Source organism: Pipistrellus hanaki (assembly GCF_964339955.1).
Source record: "Pipistrellus hanaki genome assembly, chromosome: 6".
Lineage (NCBI taxonomy): Eukaryota > Metazoa > Chordata > Mammalia > Chiroptera > Vespertilionidae > Pipistrellus > Pipistrellus hanaki.
In genome coordinates, this window is record NC_140508.1 from 31,899,001 (window position 1) to 31,923,398 (window position 24,398).

At 44.5% G+C, this 24,398-nt stretch overlaps 1 protein-coding gene across 1 annotated transcript; it reads left to right on the forward strand.

Annotated features, from left to right (window-relative positions):
• The first annotated feature begins 117 nt into the window (after window positions 1-117).
• On the forward strand, window positions 118-9,012 carry SNRPB (small nuclear ribonucleoprotein polypeptides B and B1). Its single transcript, XM_084886911.1, has 7 exons — window positions 118-265; window positions 2,608-2,759; window positions 4,729-4,840; window positions 6,022-6,174; window positions 7,170-7,308; window positions 7,655-7,780; window positions 8,866-9,012. The coding sequence occupies exons 1-7, from the start codon at window positions 263-265 to the stop codon at window positions 8,901-8,903; spliced, it is 723 nt and encodes a 240-aa protein (XP_084743037.1). The 5' UTR covers window positions 118-262; the 3' UTR covers window positions 8,904-9,012.
• Window positions 9,013-24,398: the final 15,386 nt, after the last annotated feature.

Here is a 24,398-nt window from a genome sequence, read left to right on the forward strand (position 1 = left end):
AATGAGGAGGAGGAGGAGCAGCTGCTCTGGCGGTTCCGTTTGCCGTTAGCTCCGCCCGAAGCCCCGCCCCTCTCTGAAATCACAGCGTTACGTCGGGGGCGGAACTCCGGGGCCGGGCTCTGAGACCGGAAGTAGTTTTCTGCCGGACTCCATTTTGCCTGGGACTGCATTTCCGGTAGTAGCGGCGGGAAGCGGGCTCCGGGAGGGCTAGGCCTCGGCGCAGGCGAATCCGGCGGGAATCGGCGCCATCAGAACCGCTACCATGGTGAGGAGGCACAGGCCGGCGGCGCGGGCGCTCCCGAGTCTGTTGTGGAGGGAAGGGGCGCGACCAATTGGGGAGGAGGCCGTGGTTGGCCGCTCGGTGGTCGGCGATGAAGGCCCGGCCGCGGCCGCTCCGTCCGGGCACGAGAGCGGGACCTGGGACGCTCGGCGGGTTGGGGGAAGGGAAAGCGGGAACTGCGGGGCGGAGGCCGGGGCCCTCGGTGGGCGCGGGGGTGGGACCGCGGCTCTCCACGGTATTTGGGGTCCTGGAGGCACGAAGTAGAAACTTCTGCGGTAGAGATATGTGTTCGTGTGTCGAGTGCAGGCTCTAGAGCTGCAGGAGGGCTGGGGAGGTCCGGTGAGCGAAGGCCGTGGGGCAGGAGGGGGCAGGGCTCCTGGCTGAACCGGGCGAGTGTCCTCGGGGCTGGGGAGGCGGAGGGAGCAGGAGCACGCGTGGAGGAAGAGCTGGACTCACTTTCCAGTACATTTGTGTGTGTGAATACGCCCGACTCTTCAGGCGCTGGGGCTGCGCAGGGGAACGTTTCCTTCCTGCACCGGGTTTACTTTGCAGCCGGGGACGCTGGCAGCGCACCTCCGCGGCGGTTCAGCCTTAAGTAACGGTCACCGCGCCGAGGGGACGGGACGCACGCCTGCGGGGTGGATGGTTCCTGCGCGATCAACCAAAAGACTTGTGTGCAGGCATATGAGCCCAACCGGTGGTCACGGACAGCAGGAGGGTGGGGGCATGCGTGGGGAGGGGTTTGGGATGGGAATTGGGGGGGGGGGGGAGATGAGGAGAAATATGTGATACCTTAATAAACAAAGAGAAAAAGATTGTTCCTTAGCGGAGTCAAGATTGTTCCCGCGAAAAACGGGAGGGCACGTTTTCGATCCGAGGGATGTAAGTGCAAAGCATAGGAAGTTCTGGAGGGGGCAAGGGAGAAACGGGGGGGTGGGGGGGGGACCTGGTTACTAACGGCCTCAGCCGCACCTAATCTTGCTGGCGATGGGGCAGGCCACTGAAGGAATTGAACCCCCCAAAATGATAAGAACTTTGTGTTTGGAAAGCTCCCTTTGTTGAGTAGGTGCTGTGCTGGGCGAAGTGGAAGCAGGGGGACCTGGTAGGATATTGTTTGGGGAATTTGTTAGAGGCGTAGACACTGGGTTCAGGCTGATGAGGTTCCTGGCTCCGAGAGAGACAGGATAACCTTCCTCTCCTCTCCCAGCTTCAGTGGCCTCATCTGTAAAGGACGAAAATAATAGAGCTGATTTTGAGACTTAAGTGAGACATACAGTGCTTATCACAGGGCCTGGTATGAAGTGAACACTCAGTAAGCGTTGGCTATTACTGAGAAGGCCAAAAAATGTTGCCATAAAGATTGAGGTCTGTGTGGCTAGAAGCTGTCTGATTACAAGGCAGTTAAAGAGTCATCTGAGGGAGACTGGGTCTCCCTGGAGGGATTAAAAGCTCTGATTCACACATTTGTAGGCTCAGAAGCCTTGTCCAAGCTCACAGAGATGAACCGCATACACAGTCAGGACTGGCCAGTCAGACTGATGCTAGGCTGATGCACAGATCAACTGCCAGGCCCTTTGTTTCTAGAGAGAACTATAACTGCCAAGGGCACCCAACATTGTAGTGTTGCCTCTAGTCTATTTTACCAAGCCAGGCTGTAAAACAGAAAATGTTGTTGGGTTAATTTATTTAAGGATAACAAGTTTATATATTCTTAAAGAGCATTGTGTGTTCAAAGTAATTAGTATCCTGGCTACCAGGAAATTTCCCTGCCAAAGGTAGTCCTGAAGACTAACACATTCTCCTTTGGGGCATTCTACTCCCACCTCCAAAGTGATCGCTCCTTTCTGATAAGCTTCTGGCTGATTGGATTTTAGTGCCAGCCCCATTCCAGCCCATTTCCTGGCCTTTTAATGGAATATGGGTGTATTATAGTACTGGAGTCACACGCCTGTAATCTTCACAGTGGTAGGTATGGATGGATTGGATTAGTTAATTCACTGAAATTTACCCAGCCTTCACAAAGGCAATTGTAATATGAGATGATTTGAAGGGAAAGGGGCAGAGGTCAGGACTGAACCCGGTAACATGGGAGAATTCCCGGGAAAGGACTGTGGCTGTACTAAGAAAGACAGATCCATGGAAAAGAAGGCTGCAGGGATATGTGGTTCCACCCTGGCTGGGTAGCTCAGTTGCTTAGAGTGCAGTCCTGATACGCCAAGGTTGCCCGTGCAATCTCCAGTCAGGGCACATGTAGGAGTCAACCAGTGGATGCATGAATGAGTGGAACAAATCCATGCTTCTCTCTCTTCCCTGCTGATTTCTTGCAGACTGTGGGCAAGAGCAGCAAGATGCTGCAGCACATCGACTACAGGATGAGGTGCATCCTGCAAGACGGTCGGATCTTCATTGGCACCTTCAAGGCTTTCGACAAGCATATGAATCTGATCCTGTGTGATTGTGATGAATTCAGGAAGATCAAGTGAGGAATGGGTTGTTGGGGGGAATTTGGGTGAGGGGGGTACATTGGTGGTGGGGTGGGCCAAGTGATAGGTAGTGATACAGCTAGCTGATTCCTGTTGGTTTGCTCTCCAGTGTTAGAGGGCGGATTTAAATGGAGACATTGGTCACTTAAATTGCTTTCGTTAGCCCAGCAATCCTTGCTCTGTGGTCCTAGCACATTACAAGTTGTAAGAAGGGCTGCTAGGCTTTTTGTTTCTCTTTCTCATGCTCCTGGGTATTGGGGTAAGGGCTGTCATAGTCTCCCCACAAGTGTATGAGGGGGGAGAGCTTGGTTTTCTGGCCTCATTACCTATTTGTAGAGCTGTAGCCTAAAAGGCTCTCCCAGTGCAGCCTGGTCTGAAATGGCTTTAAGAGCCTCTGACCTCTGCAGGGTAAGTGCTCAGCTGCCCCCGTGGGTTTGGGGCCAGTGCTTTTTGTTGGCATTTATAGAAGCAATCAGAGAGATCTTCTACTGTCCTACAGTTCCATAAGTTATTGGATGACTCCCTTATAGTAAGAGTCACAGATCTTAAGTTTCGGACCTAAAATATGTGGTCTAGCTTTTTGTCCTATTTTTACATTCAAGGCAACTTGAGGCCCAGAGAGGTTATGTAATTTTCATGGTCATTCAGCTCTCGTTGGCCACGTGCAGTGGCCATTTTATGTTGTCAGCAGCTGTGAAATTCCTTTGATTCCCTTTGGGACCGTTGTTTTCTTTGTGGCATGAGGTTAAGAAGTATAAGACAAAAAATTTGGTAGCATGGCTGATTGCCAGGTATGCACGTTAGAGAAAAAAGGCCAGCAGATCAATGTAGAATTATTCCAAACAGTTCTCTTTTTCAAATGAAACTAACTTTATTCTGACAATAAAAAAGTTTATTAGAATATCTTTTTAAAAATAAAGAAAAACATATGAGAAAAAATTAAAATGCCCAGAAAAGCTTTTTTTTTTAAGATTGTGAAAGGCAGTATATACTTTTAGTTAAAAATAAGAAAATATAGATAAGCATAAAAAAGGGGGAAAATGTCCACCCACAAAAAACCACTGTTAATTTATTATAAAATAGCATTAAAATGAAACCTTTACACGGGCCTACATGTCTCAGTGTCAGCCTGTGAACCAGGAGGTCATGGTTCAATTCCCGGTCAGAGCATATGCCAGGATTGTTGGCTTGATCCCCAGTGTGAGGTGTGCAGGAGGCAGCCAATCAAGGATTCTCTCTCATCATTGTTGCTCCTCTTTCTTTGCCCTTCGTCTCTGAACTATATATTAAAAAGAAAGAAAGAAACCTTTAAGTTGATTTTTACATGGATCAGGTATTTTTTCTTTCTTTTTAGCATACTGGCTTTGAGATTTTCTTCCCTGCCTTGTGGTTATTTTTCCCAGGTTGCATTCATATTTTGTTCATCTTTTCTGGCTGTGATTGTTTGGAGATTTGTGTTTTTGTGCTCTGAGGACAGAGGTGTAGTTCCTATGTGGTTAACCTCTTACTTTTCCTTTATGGTTTCTATTTCTGATGTGAGGTAAGGGACCCACTTGTAAGTGGTGCTGAGTGGGATTCAGTTGACCTGAGGAATTGTTTCAGCTGCCTTCTGACACTGACAAGACCTTAAGTTGAAGGAAGGGAACACAGTGATAGATAGCAGAGAAGATTGACTGAGGAAAGATGATTTGATGGTTGTTAACGGAATAACATTGAGCCAGGGCTGGGCTTTCTTGACTGTTGTCCTGTCTCTTGTTCTGTTTTCTCTTGGCACAGGAATCAACCACCTGGGGTTGCAGATACATCCTGTGAACACTACTAGAAGAGCTGTCTTAGGGAAAGTTTAAGTACCATTTGTCATGAGATAGAGTGTAAAACAAATCCTAGAGGCCACTAGGTAGGTGAATATGAACTTTACCCTCTTTCTAATGCTTGCTTTTTTGTTTCTTCTAAACCTGTCTTTAGGCCAAAGAACTCAAAACAAGCTGAAAGAGAAGAGAAGCGAGTCCTTGGGCTGGTGCTACTTCGAGGGGAGAACCTGGTCTCAATGACAGTAGAGGGACCTCCTCCCAAAGATGTAAGTCAGAGCAGAGTGCCAATGAAAAGCGTGTGCTGTGTGCCAAGCACTTTATTTATTCATTTATTTATTTTTGATTTATTTTTTGCCAAGCACTTTAGTATTTTATTTAATCCTTGTAGCCATCTTTGAGATAAATAACTCCCACTTTCTAGGTTTAAGTAACTTGCTCAAGGTGTCAGTAGCCCAGCCCTATCTCAATGCTATTCTGTAGTAAGATGTGACCTTGGCATTTGAACCCAAGCATCCTTGATTCTGTAAACACCAACCTCCATTTAGAAGTAGAGCAAATTTTAGAGAATCTAACCAATTTGTTTTCCCTTTTTTATTTTAAGACATTTTTCATCAAAAGAATATTTCTCTTACACTGTTTATTGTCCATATAATACATATAGTAGTACATATATGTATATTAGTATTTAACACATAATATGCATGTAATATTTTGTTTTGCTTTTTCACTTAATGTAAATATTTTTCTACTTGCTGTATATAAGTCATGTTAGTGGAATGACTTAAGATATTTTCTCAAGTGAGTACAGAGTACTTTGTCCTAGTAATTTCCTTATTTTTGGATTCATTTGAAGCTTTTTTTTTCAATATATATGACTGCAAGTGATGTTACCATATTTTTTGGTTCAAAGAATATGTACCAGTATGTAATTCTTGGTATCTATTTCCAGTAGAGTTTACTACTCTAATGTAGCTCATTGTAAACTTTCGTGACCTCAAGCAGTTTTGTCATAACTCCATCATTTGCAGCTGAGGAAACAGTTCCAAAATCGTGGGATTACTCCCCACTGTCACCCACCAGGTGAGATTCAGAGCTGGACTGAACCTCATGTTTCTTTGATGCCAGGTCAAGTGCTCTTGTCTGCTGCACCCTCCTGAATGGAGCCCTGGGCCTTTGTTAGTTTAATTTTCATTGGAATGCGTATTGGTGGTTGTGCTGTGGCATGTTTCTCTAGACTTACCCTTAAAGTCTAGCCTGCTGCAGAGTGACAGCGAGGCATAGAATCTGAGGTGGAGAAGGAATGGTGTTACCACATACCGGTGGACAGTGTCTGTACGTTGTTTTGATGTCCTATAAGTCTGAGAGGCTCTCTTGGCAATGACATTCCAAAATGTACACCTGATTCTCTAGGCCATGAGCATTTTAACTAACTTACTTTATTTTTTAGACGGGCATTGCCCGAGTGCCACTTGCTGGAGCTGCTGGGGGCCCGGGCATCGGCAGGGCTGCTGGCAGAGGAATCCCAGCTGGTGTTCCCATGCCCCAGGCCCCTGCAGGACTTGCTGGGCCAGTTCGTGGTGTTGGTGGACCATCACAACAGGTGAGGAGTTGGGGAAAGGCACCAGTGTCTGTAGTTAAAGGATAGAGGGAGGGTCTACAGTTTGGGAGAAGTCCAGAATGACAAACCTATGACTGCCAGGCTATCAGTGTTTTAATGGTGCTTTGTGTATGTGTTTCTAGAATCTAGCGAAAGGAAAACCTGTCGTGGTAAACTATATGACATTCATGAAAGGTATATTAGCCGAATGTATGGTAGCAAAAGGTTTCTATGACAGCATTTGAAATATACTCTCATAACTTACTAATTATTTGAAAATGCAGGTGCCTTCTCTAATTTGTGTTGGGCATCCTGGGAATTGGACATTCAAGCTTGATCTTCTCTGAAAAATGGCTTTTTGTTTGTTTTTGGTTAATACTCACCCGAGGATATTTTTCCCACTGATTTTTATTTTATTTTTAAATATGTATTTTTATTGATTTCAGAGAGGAAGGAAGAGGGAGAGTAGAAACATCAGTGATGAGAGAGAATCATTGATTGGCTGCCTCCTGCACACTCCCTACTGAGGATTGAGCCTGCAACCTGGGATTTGCCCTTGACCAGAATTGAACCTGGAACCCTTCAGGTCACTGGCTGATAGATAACTCTGTTCACAGAGCCAAACCAACTATGGCTCCCATTGATTTTTAGAGAGTGAAAGAGGAGGAGAGACATAGAAGAGACATTGATGTGAGAGTGACACATCGATTGTTTGCCTCCTACGTGTGCCCCAACCGGCACCAGGAATTGAGCCTGCAACTGAGATATATGCCCTTGACAGGAATCGAGACTGCGACCCTTCAGTCTGTGGGCCGATGCTCTATCCACTGAGCCAAACTGCCTAGGGCTAGAAGATGGTTTTGAATAGAAAGTCTTAAGGCCTGAGTGGTAGTTTAGGGAATTTGGTATCTGCTGCTGCTTTACCAAGTTGGGGAGGAGGTTAGGATGCTGCATTGCACTGGACTGTTCTTCGTAATTCTCTTCCTGCGTTCTCTTAGGTGATGACCCCACAAGCAAGAGGCACTGTTGCAGCTGCTGCAGCTGCTGCCACAGCTAGTATTGCAGGGGCCCCAACCCAGTACCCACCAGGCCGTGCAGGTCCTCCCCCACCTATGGGCCGAGGGGCACCCCCTCCAGGTAAGAAACCCATAAGGAGAGCATTGCTAATTGCTAAAAGATGCCTGAGCTGGATTTATGATGAGACATACCTTGACCGAAACTGATGATGAGTTTTATAGTTAAGCAGGATTACTCTGAGATCCAGCCTGGCTGACTGACTATGGAACAAGAGCCATTGGGAGTTCCCTCCTCTTTGGCTCAAGTCCCAGTTTGCTAGGAGATGCTGGGACAGTGTAATGGTCTATCTGTCTCAGAACTTGTTAGTTGTTAGACAGCTTTCTATGTTTTTTGTTGTTGTTGTTGTTGTTGTTTTTTTACCCTTGACAGACACTTGAGCTATCTTTTGGGGACTTTTATCTTTCAGGCATGATGGGCCCACCTCCTGGTATGAGGCCTCCCATGGGCCCCCCAATGGGGATCCCCCCTGGACGAGGAACTCCAATGGGCATGCCCCCTCCAGGAATGCGGCCCCCTCCACCAGGAATGCGAGGTAATGCTTACAGCAGTGACTTAGACTTCCTTCCCTAAAGCCATACTGGGATGGGAAGTGAAGGGAAGGTGAGATTGTGACCATTCCTCTGGGCTTTCAGGCCTCAGCCTAGTGAAGTGAACTCTTTCTTAGAGGACAACTTAATCCAGAAAGGAAAGAGGGAACACCATTTCTTTAATTGACCTAACTCCCTCTGCACCCAGGTACTTCTCAGTGTCCAAGGCAGTGTTCTTAGGGCACTATGAAATAATGCATTCTGAGGGTCCCCAATAAAGGTCATGGAATTAATCACCTTTGGTTTGGTAGTGTTTAGTAATTAAGAAAGGGCTCTGGGCTTTGCTATGTACTATTTAGTATGTATATCTTTAACTCCAGTTTGAGAAATGGTGACATAGATCGCCCTCATCCTCTGGTAAGAAAACGGGCTCAAAAAAAGTTCAGTGTCTAGAAGCTCACACCGGTGTTCTTTTCACCAAGCCAGAGTGGCTTCTAAGCTCACCCACACACATCACACTAGGCCAGTGGTCGGCAAACTCATTAGTCAACAGAGCCAAGTATCAACAGTACGACGATTGGAATTTCTTTTGAGAGCTGAAAACAGACTTCTGCGCATGGGCCACGAAGTTTCCATTGCTCTGTATGTGCGCGCTGGCACGTGGTATTCTGTGGAAGAGCCGCACTCAAGGCGCCAAAGAGCCGCATGTGGCTCGCAAGCCTCGGTTTGCCCACCACTGCACTAGGTGATTCCTGTGTCTGTGGTCTGAGCTTTCTGCTTTTGGTTTTTGTAAGCATGGGAATCCAATTAGTCCTGGAGATGTCACCAGTCAGTACATACATCCCTCCAGTCGATTGATCACTGCAGGATGTAGGAGCCTGGGCAGGAATGGGGACTTGACTTGCAGATCAGGCGCTGACTACACTCCTTATTCTTACTTCAGGCCTTCTTTGATCCTTGGCCACAGAGTTACGGAAGTAGCTCCACAGAGGCGTGGTCCCGGTTCACCGGGGCCACACTGCCACAGCCCGGTTTGTTTGTTATGCTGTTGTACTTGGAGTCTCACCAGATTGTCTGGTTTCCCTTACAGGACCCCCTCCCCCAGGAATGCACCCACCAAGACCCTAGACTCATCCTGGCGCTCCTCAGCTCCATGCCTGAAAGCCTATGCTGTACATAGTCCTTTTGTTTCTGTGTGGCCTGTGAAACAGTTTCTTAATAAACTCTTAATGGGATATTATAAGTGTGCCTGGTGTTTCTGTTCAATTTTAGAAAAATCTTAGATAATAACAGGTGCTTAATCAAGTCAAGAAAGGGTACCTTGGAAAAATTAGCCCTAATCTTAACTGTTTGCCTTTTAAAATATTTTTCTACACATTTGCAGAAATCCACATACCAAGAAGGTTACAGAATTGAACTGCAATGAGACATTTTAACCTATCAAACTGGCAAAGATGGGTTTGTTGAAGTAAACAAACAGAGTGGGTTGGGACTTTGTGTATCCTCTTAGAAGGAACTCATCTAAATAGCTTCTTGAGCAGTACTTTATTTTTATTCAATAAAGTATGAAGTTAATACTAAAATTGAAAATCCTATTGATCGGAATAATTTAACTTTCTCCTAGGGTTATACATATACATGTAACCTCATCCAGTTTTTGAATTGTGGGGCCTCCTTGATTTCTACCCAAAGTCTATGGTCAGTTGATAAAATGGTCATTGAGCAGTAGTAATCTAGTACTTGGGTACAGGTATAAGAGGTCACCTCTGTTTTTTTGTTCTCGTTAATCCTCACTCACGGATATTTTTCCATTGAGTTTTAGAGAGTGGAAAGGAGGTGGGAGAGACACACAGAGAAACATTGATATGAGAGAAACATCAATTGGTTGCCTCCTGCATGTTTCCAACCAGAGCCAGGCATCTAGCCTGCAATTGAAGTATATTCCCTTGACCAGAATCAAATCTGGGACCCTTCAGCCTGCACACTGATGCTAGCCACTGAGCCAAATCAGCTAGGGCTCACCACTGTTCTTAAATTACTGTCTCGGGGGAATATAATTCTAAATGTAAAGGAGAACTTAATAAAAAAAAGGAAAAGATCTGCAGTAGGGGGGTTTTGTCCAGGAATGTAAGTTTGGTTCAACATAAGCCATATAATAAAAGGAAAAATACATTATGAGGTCATTTCAATAAATGCAGAAAAAGCATTTGGTAAAATTTCCCAACCCTTTTATTATAGAAACAGCAAATTAAAAATAGAAGGGAACTTTTTAAACATAAAGACTCGTGAAAACATTTTAAGATAAGGAGCAAGGCCAGGTTGTGGCTTTGGGCACTATTTAGCTAGAGCAATTACTCAAGGAAAAAGATCCAAATTAGGAAGAAGCAAAACTATAATTATATATATAATCTCAATAATTCATAAGAGCTGTTAGAACTAAGTGAATTTAGCAAGATTGCAGGGCACAAGATCACACAAAAATTAGTTGTATTTTTATATTACAGCAATGAACAATCTGAAAAGGAAATTTTAAAAATTATAATAGCATTCATGCCGAAACCGGTTTGGCTCAGTGAATGAATAGAGCGTCTGCCTGTGGACTGAAAGGTCCCAGGTTTGATTCCGGTCAAGGGCATGTACCTTGGTTGCGGGCACATCCCCTTTAGTGCAAGAGACAGCTGATCGATGATCTCTCATCGATGTTTCTAACTATCTCTCTTCCTCTCTGTAAAAAATCTAAAAAATATTTTAAAAAATTATAATAGCATTCAAAAGAATACCTATGAAACTACCAAGGGAGTGAAAGATTTACACACTGAAAACGTAATGTCCTAAAAGAAAGAAAATTTAAATGGAAAGCTCTCATTGAATGGCAACATTCCTTGAAGTGATCTATGGGTTCAGTGTTATCCCTGTAAAAATTCTAATGGCTTTTGCAGAAATGGAAAAGCAAAAACAACTGAAAAAGAACAAAGTTGGAAGTCTCACACTTCCTGATTTTAAAACTTACCATAAAACTTAAGCCACTGGCATAAGGATAGATGTAAGCAAACAAAAGAATTGAAATAAACCCTTACAAATACAGTCAATTGGATTTTGATAATGCCAAATCTTTTACTGGAAAAAATAGTCTCTTCAACAAATGGTGTTGGACAACTGGATAACCTCATGCAAAAGATAACATTGACTGTTATTCCATATATCACTAACTCAAAATGGATCAACAATTGAAAAACAAGAACGAAAACTAATAAAACAATTAGAAGAAAATAGATAAATCTTCCCGACCTTGGATTTGGTAATGGGTTCTTAGGTTTGACACCAAAAGCAAAGCAACAAAAGAAAGAAATGCACTTCATCAAAATTACAAACGTCTTTGCATCAAAGGACATCAAGAATGAAGAGGCAACCTGCAGATGAGAAGTTTCACAAATCTTTAATCTGGGTTTATCTAGACCAGCGGTTGCTAACCTTTTGGACCTCATGGACCACCAGTGGTCTGCGGACCACCCGTTGGCGACCGCTGATCTAAACTATAAAGAACCTTTATAACTTAGAAGATGAATTTAAAACCCAATGAATTCCTGGCCAGTGTGCTCAGTGGTTAGAGTGTTGGCATGCATACTGAAAGGGTCGTGGGTCAATTACTGGTCAAATCACATCCCTGGGTTGCAGGTTCTATCGGCCCAGACTGATATTTCCACTCACATTGATATTTTTGTCTTCCCCTTCCTTCCCTCCCACTGTAAAAATCAATGGAAAAAATATCCTTGGGTGAGGGTTATTAACAACAACAGCAAAGCCCAATTAAAAAGTGAACAAAGGAATTAAGTTGACATTTCAAAGATCTACAAGTGGACAACAAGCACATGATTCAATATTGGTTGTTAGATGAAAATCAAAATCACAATGAGATACCACTTCACACCCACTAGGATAGCTTTAAAGAAAAAATAAATGACAACTATATATGTGGAGAAATAGGAGCCCTCGTGCATTACTGGTGACAAGGTAGAATGGTGCAGCCACTATAGAAAACGTTTGGCGGTTTCTTTAAAAATTAAACAGAATTACCATATGATCCAGCAAATTCCACTCCTAGATAATATAGCATTATTCATAATCAAAAGGTGGAAACAGCCCCGGCTGGTTTGCTCAGTGGTAGTGTCAGCCTCAGACTGAAGTGTCATGGGTTTTATTCTGGTCAGAGGCGTGTACCTCGAATGCAGGCTTGATTCCAGCACCAGTCGATGTGTCTCTCTCACATTGATATTTCTCTCTCTCCCCCTTCCACACTCTAAAAATCAATGAAAAACATATCCTCGGGTGAGAATTAACTAGGAAAAAAAAAAAAAAAAAAAAAAGAAGAAGAAGGTAGGGACAACCCACCTGTCCATAAGTGGATGAACGGATAAACAAATTGTGGGATATACATTTAATGGAATATTGGCCATATAAGGGATGAGGTGTCCACACAATATCATCTGGATGAACCTCGAAAACATTGCAAAGTGAAAGAAGCCAGGCACCAGAGGTTACATAATTGATTCATTTTACAGGAAATACCTAGAATAGGTAAAATCAGAGAGTCAGAGCTGATTAGAAGTTACCAGGGGATGGGGATGGAGGAAATGGAGAGTGAATATGGAGTGCTTTTCTGTGGTGGAATTTTGAAACTAGAGATAGATGGTAGCTGCACGACATTGTAAATACATTAAATACCATTGAGATCCAATAGTCAAAGTGGTTAGTTGTATGTTATGTGAGTTGGACCTCAATTTAAAAAAGAAATGTTCTATACAGAAAGAGTTTACCAAGGCTTTTTGTGTTGGAAAGGATATTCCCAGCAGAGGAGAAGGCCTAGGAGTAGAACATCAGGTAGGCGAGCTTGGCAGCAGCTTTTGTCAGAAGTGTTAACCGTTGGTTGGCTCAGATAGTATCACAGGAACCCGTACCTTGAGCATCACAAACTGTAAAGCAGGGTTGATGTAAACCTCTGGCTAGCCGAAACCGGTTTGGCTCAGTGGGTAGAGCGTCGGCCTGCAGACTGAAAGGTCCTAGGTTCGATTCGGTCAAGGGCATGTACCTTGGTTGCGGGCACATCCCCAGTAGGGGGTGTGCAAGAGGCAGCTGATTGATGATTCTCATTGATGTTTCTAACTCTCTATCCCTCTCTGTAAAAAAATCAATAAAATATATTAAAAAAAACACACACACACAAACAAAACAAAAAACCCTCTGGCTAGCTTCCCAATCTGTCTGCCAGGTGTTACCCACTAGGGTTTTGTACTTCTAGCCTAGAGGGATGAGGGCTGGGAAGGTAGGGACTCCACACAAATAGCAAGAATAAATCAACAAGGGTAAAATGTAGTCACCTATTGCCTAGTGGTTAGCAGAGAAAAAATCCCGGATGCTCAAAACTATTCTTGAAAATTGATGAAAACTCTTTGAAGTATTTCTATGTGGTTCTGTGTATACAACCTTACATAGGAAAATCTTTGACATACTTGCTTTTAAATCATTGACTAAAGAGAAAGAACAAAAGGAAAAGTGTACAATCAGACATCGGGATTCGATAGTATATTTAAGATAACTCCTAAGTCTCTAAAGGAGAAAGAGATTCGAGTGGAGAATTCCAATGTGCTTTGATTTGCTTATAGACTTTACTCCAGTCCAGTTTTCATATAAGCTTCTATCAAATTAGTTCAGTTAGTAAATTGGTCTGTGTCTGTAATGACTAAATGAGATAGCAGAGTATAAAGGCATCCAGTTTGCTGCTGAATCCTGCTTGATCAGACCCACATGAGTACATTTCATAATTTATGTATTCTGCTTTAAAAATACTTTATTATGTAAATGTTCACTAAAGAATGACTATGGAAAGAAAAGAGTCCCAACACTCCAAACATTCAATGTTAGCCTTTGTCTACTCATTGGGTTTTGTGATCTTACTATATACTCAACTTTCTATTTTTTCTTCTTCAAAAATATACATTTTTATTGATTTCAGAGAGGAAGGGAGAGGGGATAGAAACATCAATGATGAGAGAGGTCCGGGGGTAGGGTACCTCCTGCATGCCCCCTCACTGGAGGATTGAGTTATAATCTGGGTATGTGCCCTGGTCAGGAATCAGACCCTGGTTCATAGGTTGATGCTCAATCATTGAGCCACACTGGCCGGGCTGTATTTCTTTTACCATCAAAAATATCTCGGGCCTTGACAGGTTTGGCTCAGTGTATGGAGTGTCAGCATGCGAACTGAAGGGTCCCAGGTTCGATTCTGGTCAAGGGCATGTACCTTGGTTGCAGGCACATCCCCAGTAGGGGTGTTTAGGAGGCAGCTGATATAAATATATATATATATATATATAATTGATTTTTTACAGAGAGGAAAGAGAGGGACAGAGAGCTATAAACATAGATTAGAGGCAGCTGATTGATGATTCTCTTCCAGAGCTGTTTCTAACTATCCCTCTCCCTCTCTGTAAAAAAAAAAATAAAAAAAAAATCAATAAAATATAGATCTTTGCAAACATTTTAGTGACTTTAGTATCTCATTAAGTGAACATACCACTGTTTACTTCACTAATTCTTGGCAGTTGGACATTTAGATTAGTTTTCCACTCACAGATAAGGGGATGACCATATTTTTGCATAAAGATCATTCTATATTTAGATCATTAAGAAAGGAATTTTTGAGTAAAAGGATGGAAACGTTTTAATTAACTTCCTTTTTTAAAAAAATATATTTTATTGATTTTTTACAGAGAGGAAGGGAGAGAGATAGAGGAAGGTTTAGAAACATCGATGAGAGAGAGTCGTCGATCAGCTGCCTCTTGCACACCTCCCACTGGGGATGTGCCCGCAACCAAGGCACATGCCCTTGACCGGAATCGAACCTGGGACCCTTCAGTCCCCAAGCCGACGCTCTATCCATTGAGCCAAACTGGTTTCGGCTTAATTAACTTTCTTAAACTTTGAGTCGATTTGCTCTGTTACTAAACAGACACAGCTACACTTTTTACAACATGGTCCTCAGAACTGATAATTGTCATTAAGAAGAAATATACTTTTCTATTTTGGCAACTGAAGTGATATATGATATCATTGTGTTCTATTTATTCCAAAGAAGGGATTTTAAAAAAATTTGTATTCTTTTGTATTTTGTGTTAAAAATTTTGGGATAGATAACTTTTCCATGTTATTACGTGTCTTCATAATGATTACTAGTGTATATCTAGTGAGTATAACATAACTCATTCATTCTGATTTGGGGAATTCATATTATTTCTGACTTTTCATGATTATAAATCAGGCAGTAATAAATATTTTCTGTGGAAGTGTTTTTTTCTTTGGAATTTCTAAATTTTTAGGAGCCCTATTTATGATTCAAAGGCAGGCACTGGAAAGAAGGACCCTCATTTACTGAATCCTAGTGAATGCATAAATTACATTCAAGGAATTGGCCAGTTTGTGCCTGTGGGGAAAGGAACTTAATTTGAGGGGAAAAGGAATGAAAGGGAGAATTCCCATTGAATGCCGTTTAGAACTTTAAAAATGTTGAGCGACGTGAGAGCATTACTTAGTTTAAATACATTTTAAAAATAAAAATGGTGAAATATGAATGTACTCAAAGAAAAAAGATAAATCCACCAGGAGGCAGCATTGCTCTGTCAGTAAGAAGGAAGCATTAATAGGCTTTTAGCACAGGTGCTAGAAAATGTGGGTATTTTTTTCTTCCTCGCTTTCTGTATTGTTCAAATTTTCTATACAGACCTGTACATAAATAAAATACGTGTTATTTGAGGATGTGCCAAGCCCTGCCCCTCTTTAGCTGTGGGGCCCTATTTCTATATTTGTGCATACGTTCATAAAAGTAGGAGTTACTGAGGAGGAAGGAGGCTACATTTAAAATGTTAATAGAGCCAAACCCGGTTTGGCTCAGTGAATCGAGCGTTGGTCTGGGGACTGAAAGGTCCCGGGTTCGATTCCGGTCAAGGGCATGTACCTTGGTTGCGGGCACATCCCCAGTAGGGGGTGTGCAAGAGGCAGCTGATCGATGATTCTCTCTCATTGATGTTTCTAACTCTCTATTCCTCTCTCTTCCTCTCTGTGAAAAATCAATAAAAAAATATTAAAAAAATAAAATGTTAACAGATATGCCAAATGGCCCTCCATAAACAGGCACACGGGTGCCTCTGTCACATTCTTACCAACACAGTGTATTAGGACATTGTTAGATCTTGTTCGATCTGATAAATTAAAAAATATATCTTTGTTCTAAGGAGTATGTCTTTAGTTTTAGTATGTCTTTATTTTTCTGTGGACTGTTTTGCCCACTCAAATGAGGGCAGGGGATTTGTCCACACTGGCCCATCTTATTGTGCTCAGGGTGCAGGGCTGCGGTGAGGGTCCTGCGAGAGGGCCAGGGCTTATATGACTTCAACTCCCCTTACGTGCCTAGAGAGGGAGCCCACAGGCTTTCCGTATGGGCTTGAAAGCTGTCAGCAAACCAAAGAAATGAAGTCAGACATAGTAAGGTTAGCATAGAGGACGTTGTCAACAAATATTTGCTATTGTTGTTCTTGAGTCTTTCAATTATTAACTCTGTAAAGAGAGTTTTAAAAATATATATATAACTTTAGAATATATGTTTTTTTTCAGGATCGAGAGCTATAGTTATGGGTCTCGGCTGCCCTTAGGAATAACCTGGCTTGTCTTTACGTCTTTCCAGGGTACCAGGTTCAGTATTTTGCATGGAGTCAAAGAAAGAACAGGTCCGTTTCCAGAATGGCTCATACTGCGGGCCACGTGAAGTGCCAGGCACTTCATATATGTAAAAGCAGGGGATGCTAGCTGACACGAATGAAGGACAATCTCCCTGGGATGTGCGGTGGGAGGTTGGTTAGTAAAGCTGAACACAGGCATAGCCTGTGATCCAGCAGTTCCATCTGTAGACATCTGCCTAACAAGTGCTGGCATATGTTCACAGGCATGTATAAGAATCTATAGAGCAGTTTAATGCAGAGTAGCTCCAAAATGGAGACTACCTGAATATCCATCAGCAGTGAAGTGGATAAATATTATATCCACACACTGGAGCACATCATGGAGTATGAAAGATCTGCAGTAACACAGCAATGTGGATGAAAGGCCAGACACAAAATGCCTACTGTGTGATGCACACAAACTAATATTCGCTTTACAATTGGGGTAATGGTTTCATTGGGAACAGCACAAAGGGAGTTTTTAAGTTACTGGGAATGTTCTATTTCTTGATCCAGGTGCTGGTTACCCAGTGGGTTGAGTTTATAAAAATTCAGCAAGCTGCTCTCTTTTGATATTAACACACTTTTGTATGTATGTTAGCCAATATGCAAATCTAAAAATCCTCTTTGGGGAAAAATCTAAAAGGAAATTTATCATCTTGTGAACTGTGGCAGTGTCTAGGAGATGAGATTCTGGCTAGTGTTTCCCTTCTCTTTCTTTATGCTCTTTATCTTCATTCGTTTGTTCACTCATTCATTCATCCATTCATCCATTCAATATTTATTGAATACTACTGTTTTATTCAGCTCTGCTGGGCAATACACAAGAGTAAGCAACATGTAATTCTCTGTGCTTGATGAGCTTACATTCTAGAAGGTGGAGACAGACAACAAATAAACATGCAAATAAATTATATCAAACACTAATGATTGCTATAGAGAAAAGAAAATCAGAAAGAGGAGTTGCAAAGTGCTATGCTTGCTATTTAATGAGAGCAGTCCCACTGATAAAGGCCCCGCTGATAAAGAATACTTTGATCAGAATCCTTTTGCTTCCAGCCATGCAGATATGGTCAGGGGTGGAGAAACAGGGTTCCCCGTAGAGGGTACAGCAACTGCAAAGGCACTGCGGTGGAGCCATGCTTTACTTTTCAGAGAAAGTCTAGATCATGGTGCCAGTTATCGGTGTATTGCATCTTAGCCCCAAGTCCCCCCTTCAGTGCTTGCTCTGAGGCTAAAATATTTTTGTCCCTTGGTACGATGGGCAGGTTTGTCTGCAGAGGCTGCTGGAGAGACACCAGGGAGGGCTCTCTTCCTGGTTCTAGTGTGCTTTCAGCAGGCTTCTGTAGCGGGGAGCCCTGGGGCCTTGGGCGGGAGATGGCCTCTTTAGCACCAGGTCCTGCAATGCACAGTGGCCATCAGTACCCAGAGGCCAGAAGCTCCCTCCTTCCCCACACCCATCTCAGGCAGTTTTGTAACAGTTCCTCTGGGAGAGGACTCACCAGGAATGGCTTTCCCTGGCAATCTAGAGGGCAGATTTCCAGCAACTTTCACTGGGGAGCACCACAGGCTCTGCCACCCATTGAGGTACAGCACACACTCTCCAGCAAGGCCTGTTTGTCAACCTTGCTGGGGAGTGGGGAGTGGGGAGTGGGCTTTTCCTTGGCTCTATCTCAGCGCCAGGAGTAGTAGCTGCTCCTCGAATATGAAATTCCTACGTTATTTGGAGTTCTTGATATTTCTTACAAGCTAATGGCCCATTACGCCATCACCCTGTTACAGTCAATAATTGAACTAGAGGCCCAGTGCACGAATTCATACACTTTGAAAGGAACTGTGGGCTTCGAGGCTGCAGGTAGGCACAGGGGCAGGTCTCGGCTCACCCTCTGAGCCCCTGCCTGGCCCCTCCAGCTGCACCCTCCCCACCTTCTCTCTGCCAGCAGTCTTGTTCCTGCTGCTGCCTCCTCCATGTGATGATGGTGCCGGCCCCACTTGCACCTGCTGTTAGTGCTGAGTGATCAGGACCAGTGCCAGGTGCCAGCAGTGGGTGTGAGCAGCGGCTCCAGTGCCACCTCTGAGTGAGCAGGGCCAGCACTGGCAGTGGGTGCGAGAGTGGGCTGCTGGCCCTGATCACCCCTCAGGAGCAGAGGGAGATGGAGAAGCCCTGAGGGGTGATTGGGGCTAGTAGCCACCACTCACACCTGCTGACAGGGCCGAGTGTCAGGTCCAGTGCTGCGTGCTGGCAGCAGGTGAGAGTGGGGTTGGCGTCAGCAGCAGGTGTGAGCACCAGGAGGGACTGCACTGCGAGGGAGCAAAGAATTTTTAGAAACAACCAGAGGCTTGCCCTGATGACAGTGACCAATGCCTGCCTTCGTCTGGCGCCCTGCTCACCTGCTCCACCATCCCGCCACGGCTGATGCCCGCCCACCATGTTCTGTGCTCTTCTGCCTGTTGCTGATGCCTGCCATGTGCCATGTCTCCTTTACTTGCTGCAAGTAAATTTACTACCTGGTGGTCAGCACATGTCATAGCAACCATTTGTTTGGCTGTTCGGTCTATTTGCATATTAGGGTTTTATATATATAGGTGTTCTCTGTGCAGGTTACTGCATGGTGTCTGTCTCATAGGTAGACCTGACTGAGACAGTCACTGTGGCTCTAATGAGCAGATAAGGAAGGGGATGACAGGCGATGAAGTTAAAGATCAGCAAGGGGTCATTTGCTTTTGCTCTTGGTGAGATGGGATGTTCATGGAGAGGATTTGAGCAAAGGAGTGATATTATGTGACATTTTTTTTAGGTTCCTTCTGATTACCTAGATTAGAAGGGACAGAGGAGAGGCAGGAGAAGGAGGAGGGTGGTCAGCAAGGAGGCTACTGCAATAGTTCAAGCAAAAGGCTGTGGTGGATCAGGTAGGGATTAATGGTGGTGTTGAGAGGCAGATGGACTTGGTGAATATTTTGAAGGTATAACTGATAGGATGTGCAGTTAGATTTAATGAGGTGAGAGAGAAACCGGAATAAAGGATAATTTCAAGGTTTTTGACTTGGAGAGCTGGAAGGAGGGAGGTTCTGTGTACAGTGGGAGGGGATGGGAATAAGGGATTCATTCTGAGATGTAGTAAGTGTGACACACCAAATTGAGAAGCATTATTTAAGAAAATCTATCAAACTTCAGTAAGAACAGTGGGAACCCATGGCATGCTAGCCTAGAGCTATTCCCCTCATTTTACACCCTTTTCGGCTCTAGTCCTACCAGGGCAAGGCAGGCCAGGATGACTTAGCTCTGCTGCTGATGGGATCGAGTTTATTGGAGAAGAGTGCAAAAGATTCCATGCTTGGGTGTTCGGTAGGATAAGGTCTCAAGGTCTGGGCAGTTCTAAATGTTATTACTAAATGTTGTTCTTATTAGATGTTAAAACATAGCACAGTATTTTACAGACCAGCTGTAAACAGGATGAGCATGACAGCAACCCAACTAGATAAATGTACCAACTACAAAGAAGAAATCAATGTGTAATTAACCAAATAGTGTTTATAAGCAACGGCTAAGCCTCCCTTCGGAGAGACAGAGCTTTGGATATAAATGCCCTGTCTCCTTTAGTTGCTGCAAGTAAATTCACTACCTTGTGACAACCACATTTTGGTCTTAAATAGTGCACCCAATGCAGGGGTGCTATTAAAAACAATAGCATTGCCCTAGCCGGCGTGGCTCTGTGGATAGAGCGTCTGCCTGCAGTTTGAAAGGTCCCTGGTTCGATTCCGGTCAAGGGCATGTGCCTTGGTTGCAGGCACATCCCCAGCAGGAGTTGTGCAGGAGGCAGCTGATCGATGTTTCTCTTTCATCGATGTTTCTAACTCTCTATCTCTCTCCCTTCCTCTCTGTAAAAAGAGCAATCAAATACATATTTTAAAAAAAACACACACACACAAAAAACAAAACCCCCCCCCACACAAAAACAATAGCATTATCAGTGGCAAACAATCAGAGGCCACTGTCATGGCTAACTTAAGGTCTCCATGCTGATGGGGCAGGCCCTCATCCAGACAGAGCAGCTGGGAATTTAACCAGGGACATCTGGGAGGTGGGTCTTGCCAAGATCCTACTTATCGCTGGTGGTCTGGAAGACTGTGCTCATGCCCAAGGCTGTGAGCACCTAGGAGAGACCAGAGAGGACACAGCAGAACATGAGATCGTGTGAACATAAAATGTAAAAGATGGGTCCCGCTTGTAGACTGCCTGCACTTTGAATGCACTCCTGAAACTACCCACAGATTCATCAGCAGAGGCGTTTAAGCACTATCTCTGACTAATCACCTGCCAACCCAGGGTGGCCTCTAGGAAATCAGGCTTAAAATGAAAAACAAGAATAAAAAAACAATCAGCCCTGGCCAGTGTTCCTAACTGGTTAGAGCGCTGGCCTGCATATCCAAGAGTCATGGACTCAATTCCTGGTCAAAGGCATGTACCTGGGTTGCAGGTTCGATCCCAGGCCCTGGTTGGGGTATGTGCAGGAGACAACCAATCAATGTATCTCTCTCCTTCCTTCCCTCTCTTCACTTTCTAACATCAATGGAAAAAATATCCTCAGGCGAGGGTTAACAAAAACAAAAACAAAACAAAAAAACTATCAAAGAAACAAAACCCCCTCAGAAGCGACCTGCCCGGTGTTCCTGGTGACACAGGACCTGGCGGAGAAGCTGAGGCTGCTCGCTAGGAGGAGGAACTCCTCTGGAAGAATACCCTGAGGCTCCCGTGCACACACTGTTTTGCACTGCCCACCGAGCCTGGCGAAGAGTTCTACCTGCTTTGCACTTTTGCTGCTTGGCTGGTTAACAAAGCAGGACGCCCCTTGGAGCAGCTTCAGGAATATGATGACCCCAGTGCAAGCATACCTAACGTATTATCTGAGCTCTGATCCCTCGGGAAAACTGTAGATTTTCTTTCTTCAAAATTAAAGTTGGGTTATGGAGAGCCCATATGCTGTTCTCGGTTGTTTAGTTGAAGAAGCATTAAAATATATTGGTTTCACCTGGAAAAAAACCAACATGCATGGAGGAGAGGGCCCTGGTCAGATCCAGCTTTTATATCTTCCCCTGGGTAACTGGGCTGGGAAAGCAGACCCCCACAGCACGACAGAGCTGAAGAATCCAGGGGTTCACACTTCTCACATACTTCTGCCCAGCTACCTCAGAGGGAAAGGAAGGTGAGCTCAGACCCCTGGTCCAGCTGGCAGGTCCTGCTTACCCAGTGACTTTAAGTACCGGTACACTAGAGCGCTGTGTGGATCCCCATTGGAGAAGCTCAGATGTGGATGAGAAACACAAAACCAAGGCCTAGAGCTCGATCTGGCTGGGGTCGGATCAACATCAGATCTCAGGATAAGGCTGGACGAGGGCTCGGCGTGGGATCAGAGCTCAGACCAGGATCAGGTTCTGTTTGGAATGAGGGCTCAGCCTGGGTTCAGGGCTCAATCAGAGATCAGGATTGGAGCTCAGCCATGGTTCAGGACGTAGCCTGAAGCCAGGATGAGGCTCAGTCTGCAGTCAGGACTTAGGTTGAAGTTAGGATGAGTGCTTAGTCCCGGGTAAGAACTTAGTTTGAGGTTGGGGTTGATCCCCAGGCCACCTCTCAATCAGCTTCCTGCACCCTAGACTCCATCTCAGAGACAGCTTTCTGGGAAGCTCAACCTGCAACAGCTGAGTTTGAAGAAGATGGGCGTGGTGTTTGCTGGGAGAATGAGGATCTGGGGCCACCACCAGGGGAGACCATCTCAGTCTCCCTGCTGAAAGGATTGTTTTTTTTTGACTAAAGTGGGAGATCACCTCCGTTGTCTTCAGCCCCCAGTGCCCCTTCTTACTGCTGAACCCTGAGGAAGTGGCTGCCTGCTCTGAGCCTCTAGCTGTCCCTCTCACAGGGGACCAGCATCCAAACCAGGCGTGGGAAGGGAGTCTGAGAGCTGAGGCAGCACGAGGGTCTGCATCCACTCATCTGGGTTCTCTAAGCTGTCCCCATGCTGTGTAGAATCATCAGTGAAATGCCTTCACGGAGGCCTTGGCCACAAGGATCATCCATCAAAGACTGTCCATGTGTTTGCCTGACCCTTTTTGAAAAGATCCACTATATAATTGTTCTCACTTGAGTTTGCTTCAAGGAGGTGTCTCACTGTACATGAGCCTGCTTTGTTGCTGTTGCTCATACTTAAACGATGTCAAACACACTCCAAAGAGTCAAGAGGCTTTGACTAGAAATAAAATAAGGAAGATTTATTCAAGGGTCTTACGGTTAGTAAACTAGAAACACAACTCAGAACATTCAGAGTGTTCTGAAAGGGGGGGGGGGAAGCTGAGGGTTCTTATAGTAAAAAGTACCTTCTTGAGAAGAATCAGTCCTCTATTCTTAAACTATGGGTTGGTCTGAGATGGTAATTTTTGTATGTCCGGTGATCTGGACAATAAAGCAATTTCTTCTCAAACTCACTTAGATAGTCAACCAGAGGGTATGATGGATAGCCAGGCATTGTTGTACAAAGACCTGATGTGGGTCCAGGTATTCATGCAGGACTGGAAAGTTCAAAAGTTTAAATTCCCAGGATAGAATAGAATTGCCCTAGCCAGTTTAGCTCAATGGATAGAGCGTCGGCCTGCAGACTGAAAGGTTCCGGGTTTGATTCCCATCAAGGGCACATGCGCAGGTTGCAGACTCAATCCCCATTAGGCGGCATGCAGGAGGCAGCCGATCAATGATTCTCTTTCATTGTTGATGTTTCTCTCTCTCTCTCCCTCTCCCTTTCTCTCTGAAATAAAAAATACATAAAAAAATTACAGTTGTTTCCTCATGCTTCAGTCTACTTTATTTTAATAATTTAGTTGCATGACCCTTGAGACTCCATTTTATTCTTTCACTCTAGTCTTCAGTTATATGATTAATTATCATTCCTTTGACTGTGTAGAACATCTTGGAGCTGATTTTCATGTCTGGTGTAGTTATCTTCAGAACCTGGAAGTCTTCACCCTGGTCCTCATCCCACGGGTCTCCGTCCTGTTTGATGCTAGGAGTGTGACTGTGCATCGGTAAGCTGCTCGGAGATGCTCTGCAAAGTCAACACTATCCTGGTTCCAAAGGAGTAAACCAGCACTGGGCTGGTTGCATGAGATCATTTATGACCATAACTGGATCAGATTTGGGGCTGAATATCCAAATGTAACCCAGTCTTAATGGCTCCTTTTCCATCTTCAGCTTCTTCTAGGCACAAGTAACCCCTCAGATTCTGGGCCTGGGTCTTCATTGAGAGAAAATCTCCCATCCCTTCAAATCTAATGCTCTTTAGGAACATGACTATGGGGTAACACTTAGAGGGTGTAAATGGCAAGTCTGTGGTCAAGGCTCTTCACTCTATGTAAAATGGGAATGTTAAGAAACGTTTAGGTTTCAGTTTGAAAACTTTGGGTTTTTTTGTAAGAGCCAGGAGGAGAGTCTTGGGTCTGGATGTGGTCAGAGCATTGAAGAGCTAAGAGAGAGGCAACGAGAGCCAGGAGTCAGCCAGGGTGCTGGTGACCTGTCTGCCAGGAGGTGGCAGTGCCGGGTGGATTGGGGTTACTCTGATGCTTGGTCTGTCAGCCTCCAGCAACCAGGGTGATGAGGTGAAGATGGTAAAGGCTCCACCATTGCCCAAAAGCTTAAAGATTACTGAGTCTAAGACCTCATTTTACAGACAGGAAACCAAGGCCCAAGAGGGGAAGGGTCTTGCCCAAGTTCACAGAGTGGGGCAGAAGCTGAAGCAGGACTTGAACCCACGGCTCCTGGCTTCCACATGGCAGAGGCAAAAAGGTGGATGAAAGAGGCACAAGAGCCACC

Coding starts and splice junctions, on each gene's coding strand:
- SNRPB (XM_084886911.1), top strand. Junction 4,841..6,021: donor AGGGACCTCCTCCCAAAGAT/GTAAGTCAGAGC, acceptor TTTATTTTTTAG/ACGGGCATTGCCCGAGTGCC. Junction 6,175..7,169: donor TTGGTGGACCATCACAACAG/GTGAGGAGTTGG, acceptor GCGTTCTCTTAG/GTGATGACCCCACAAGCAAG.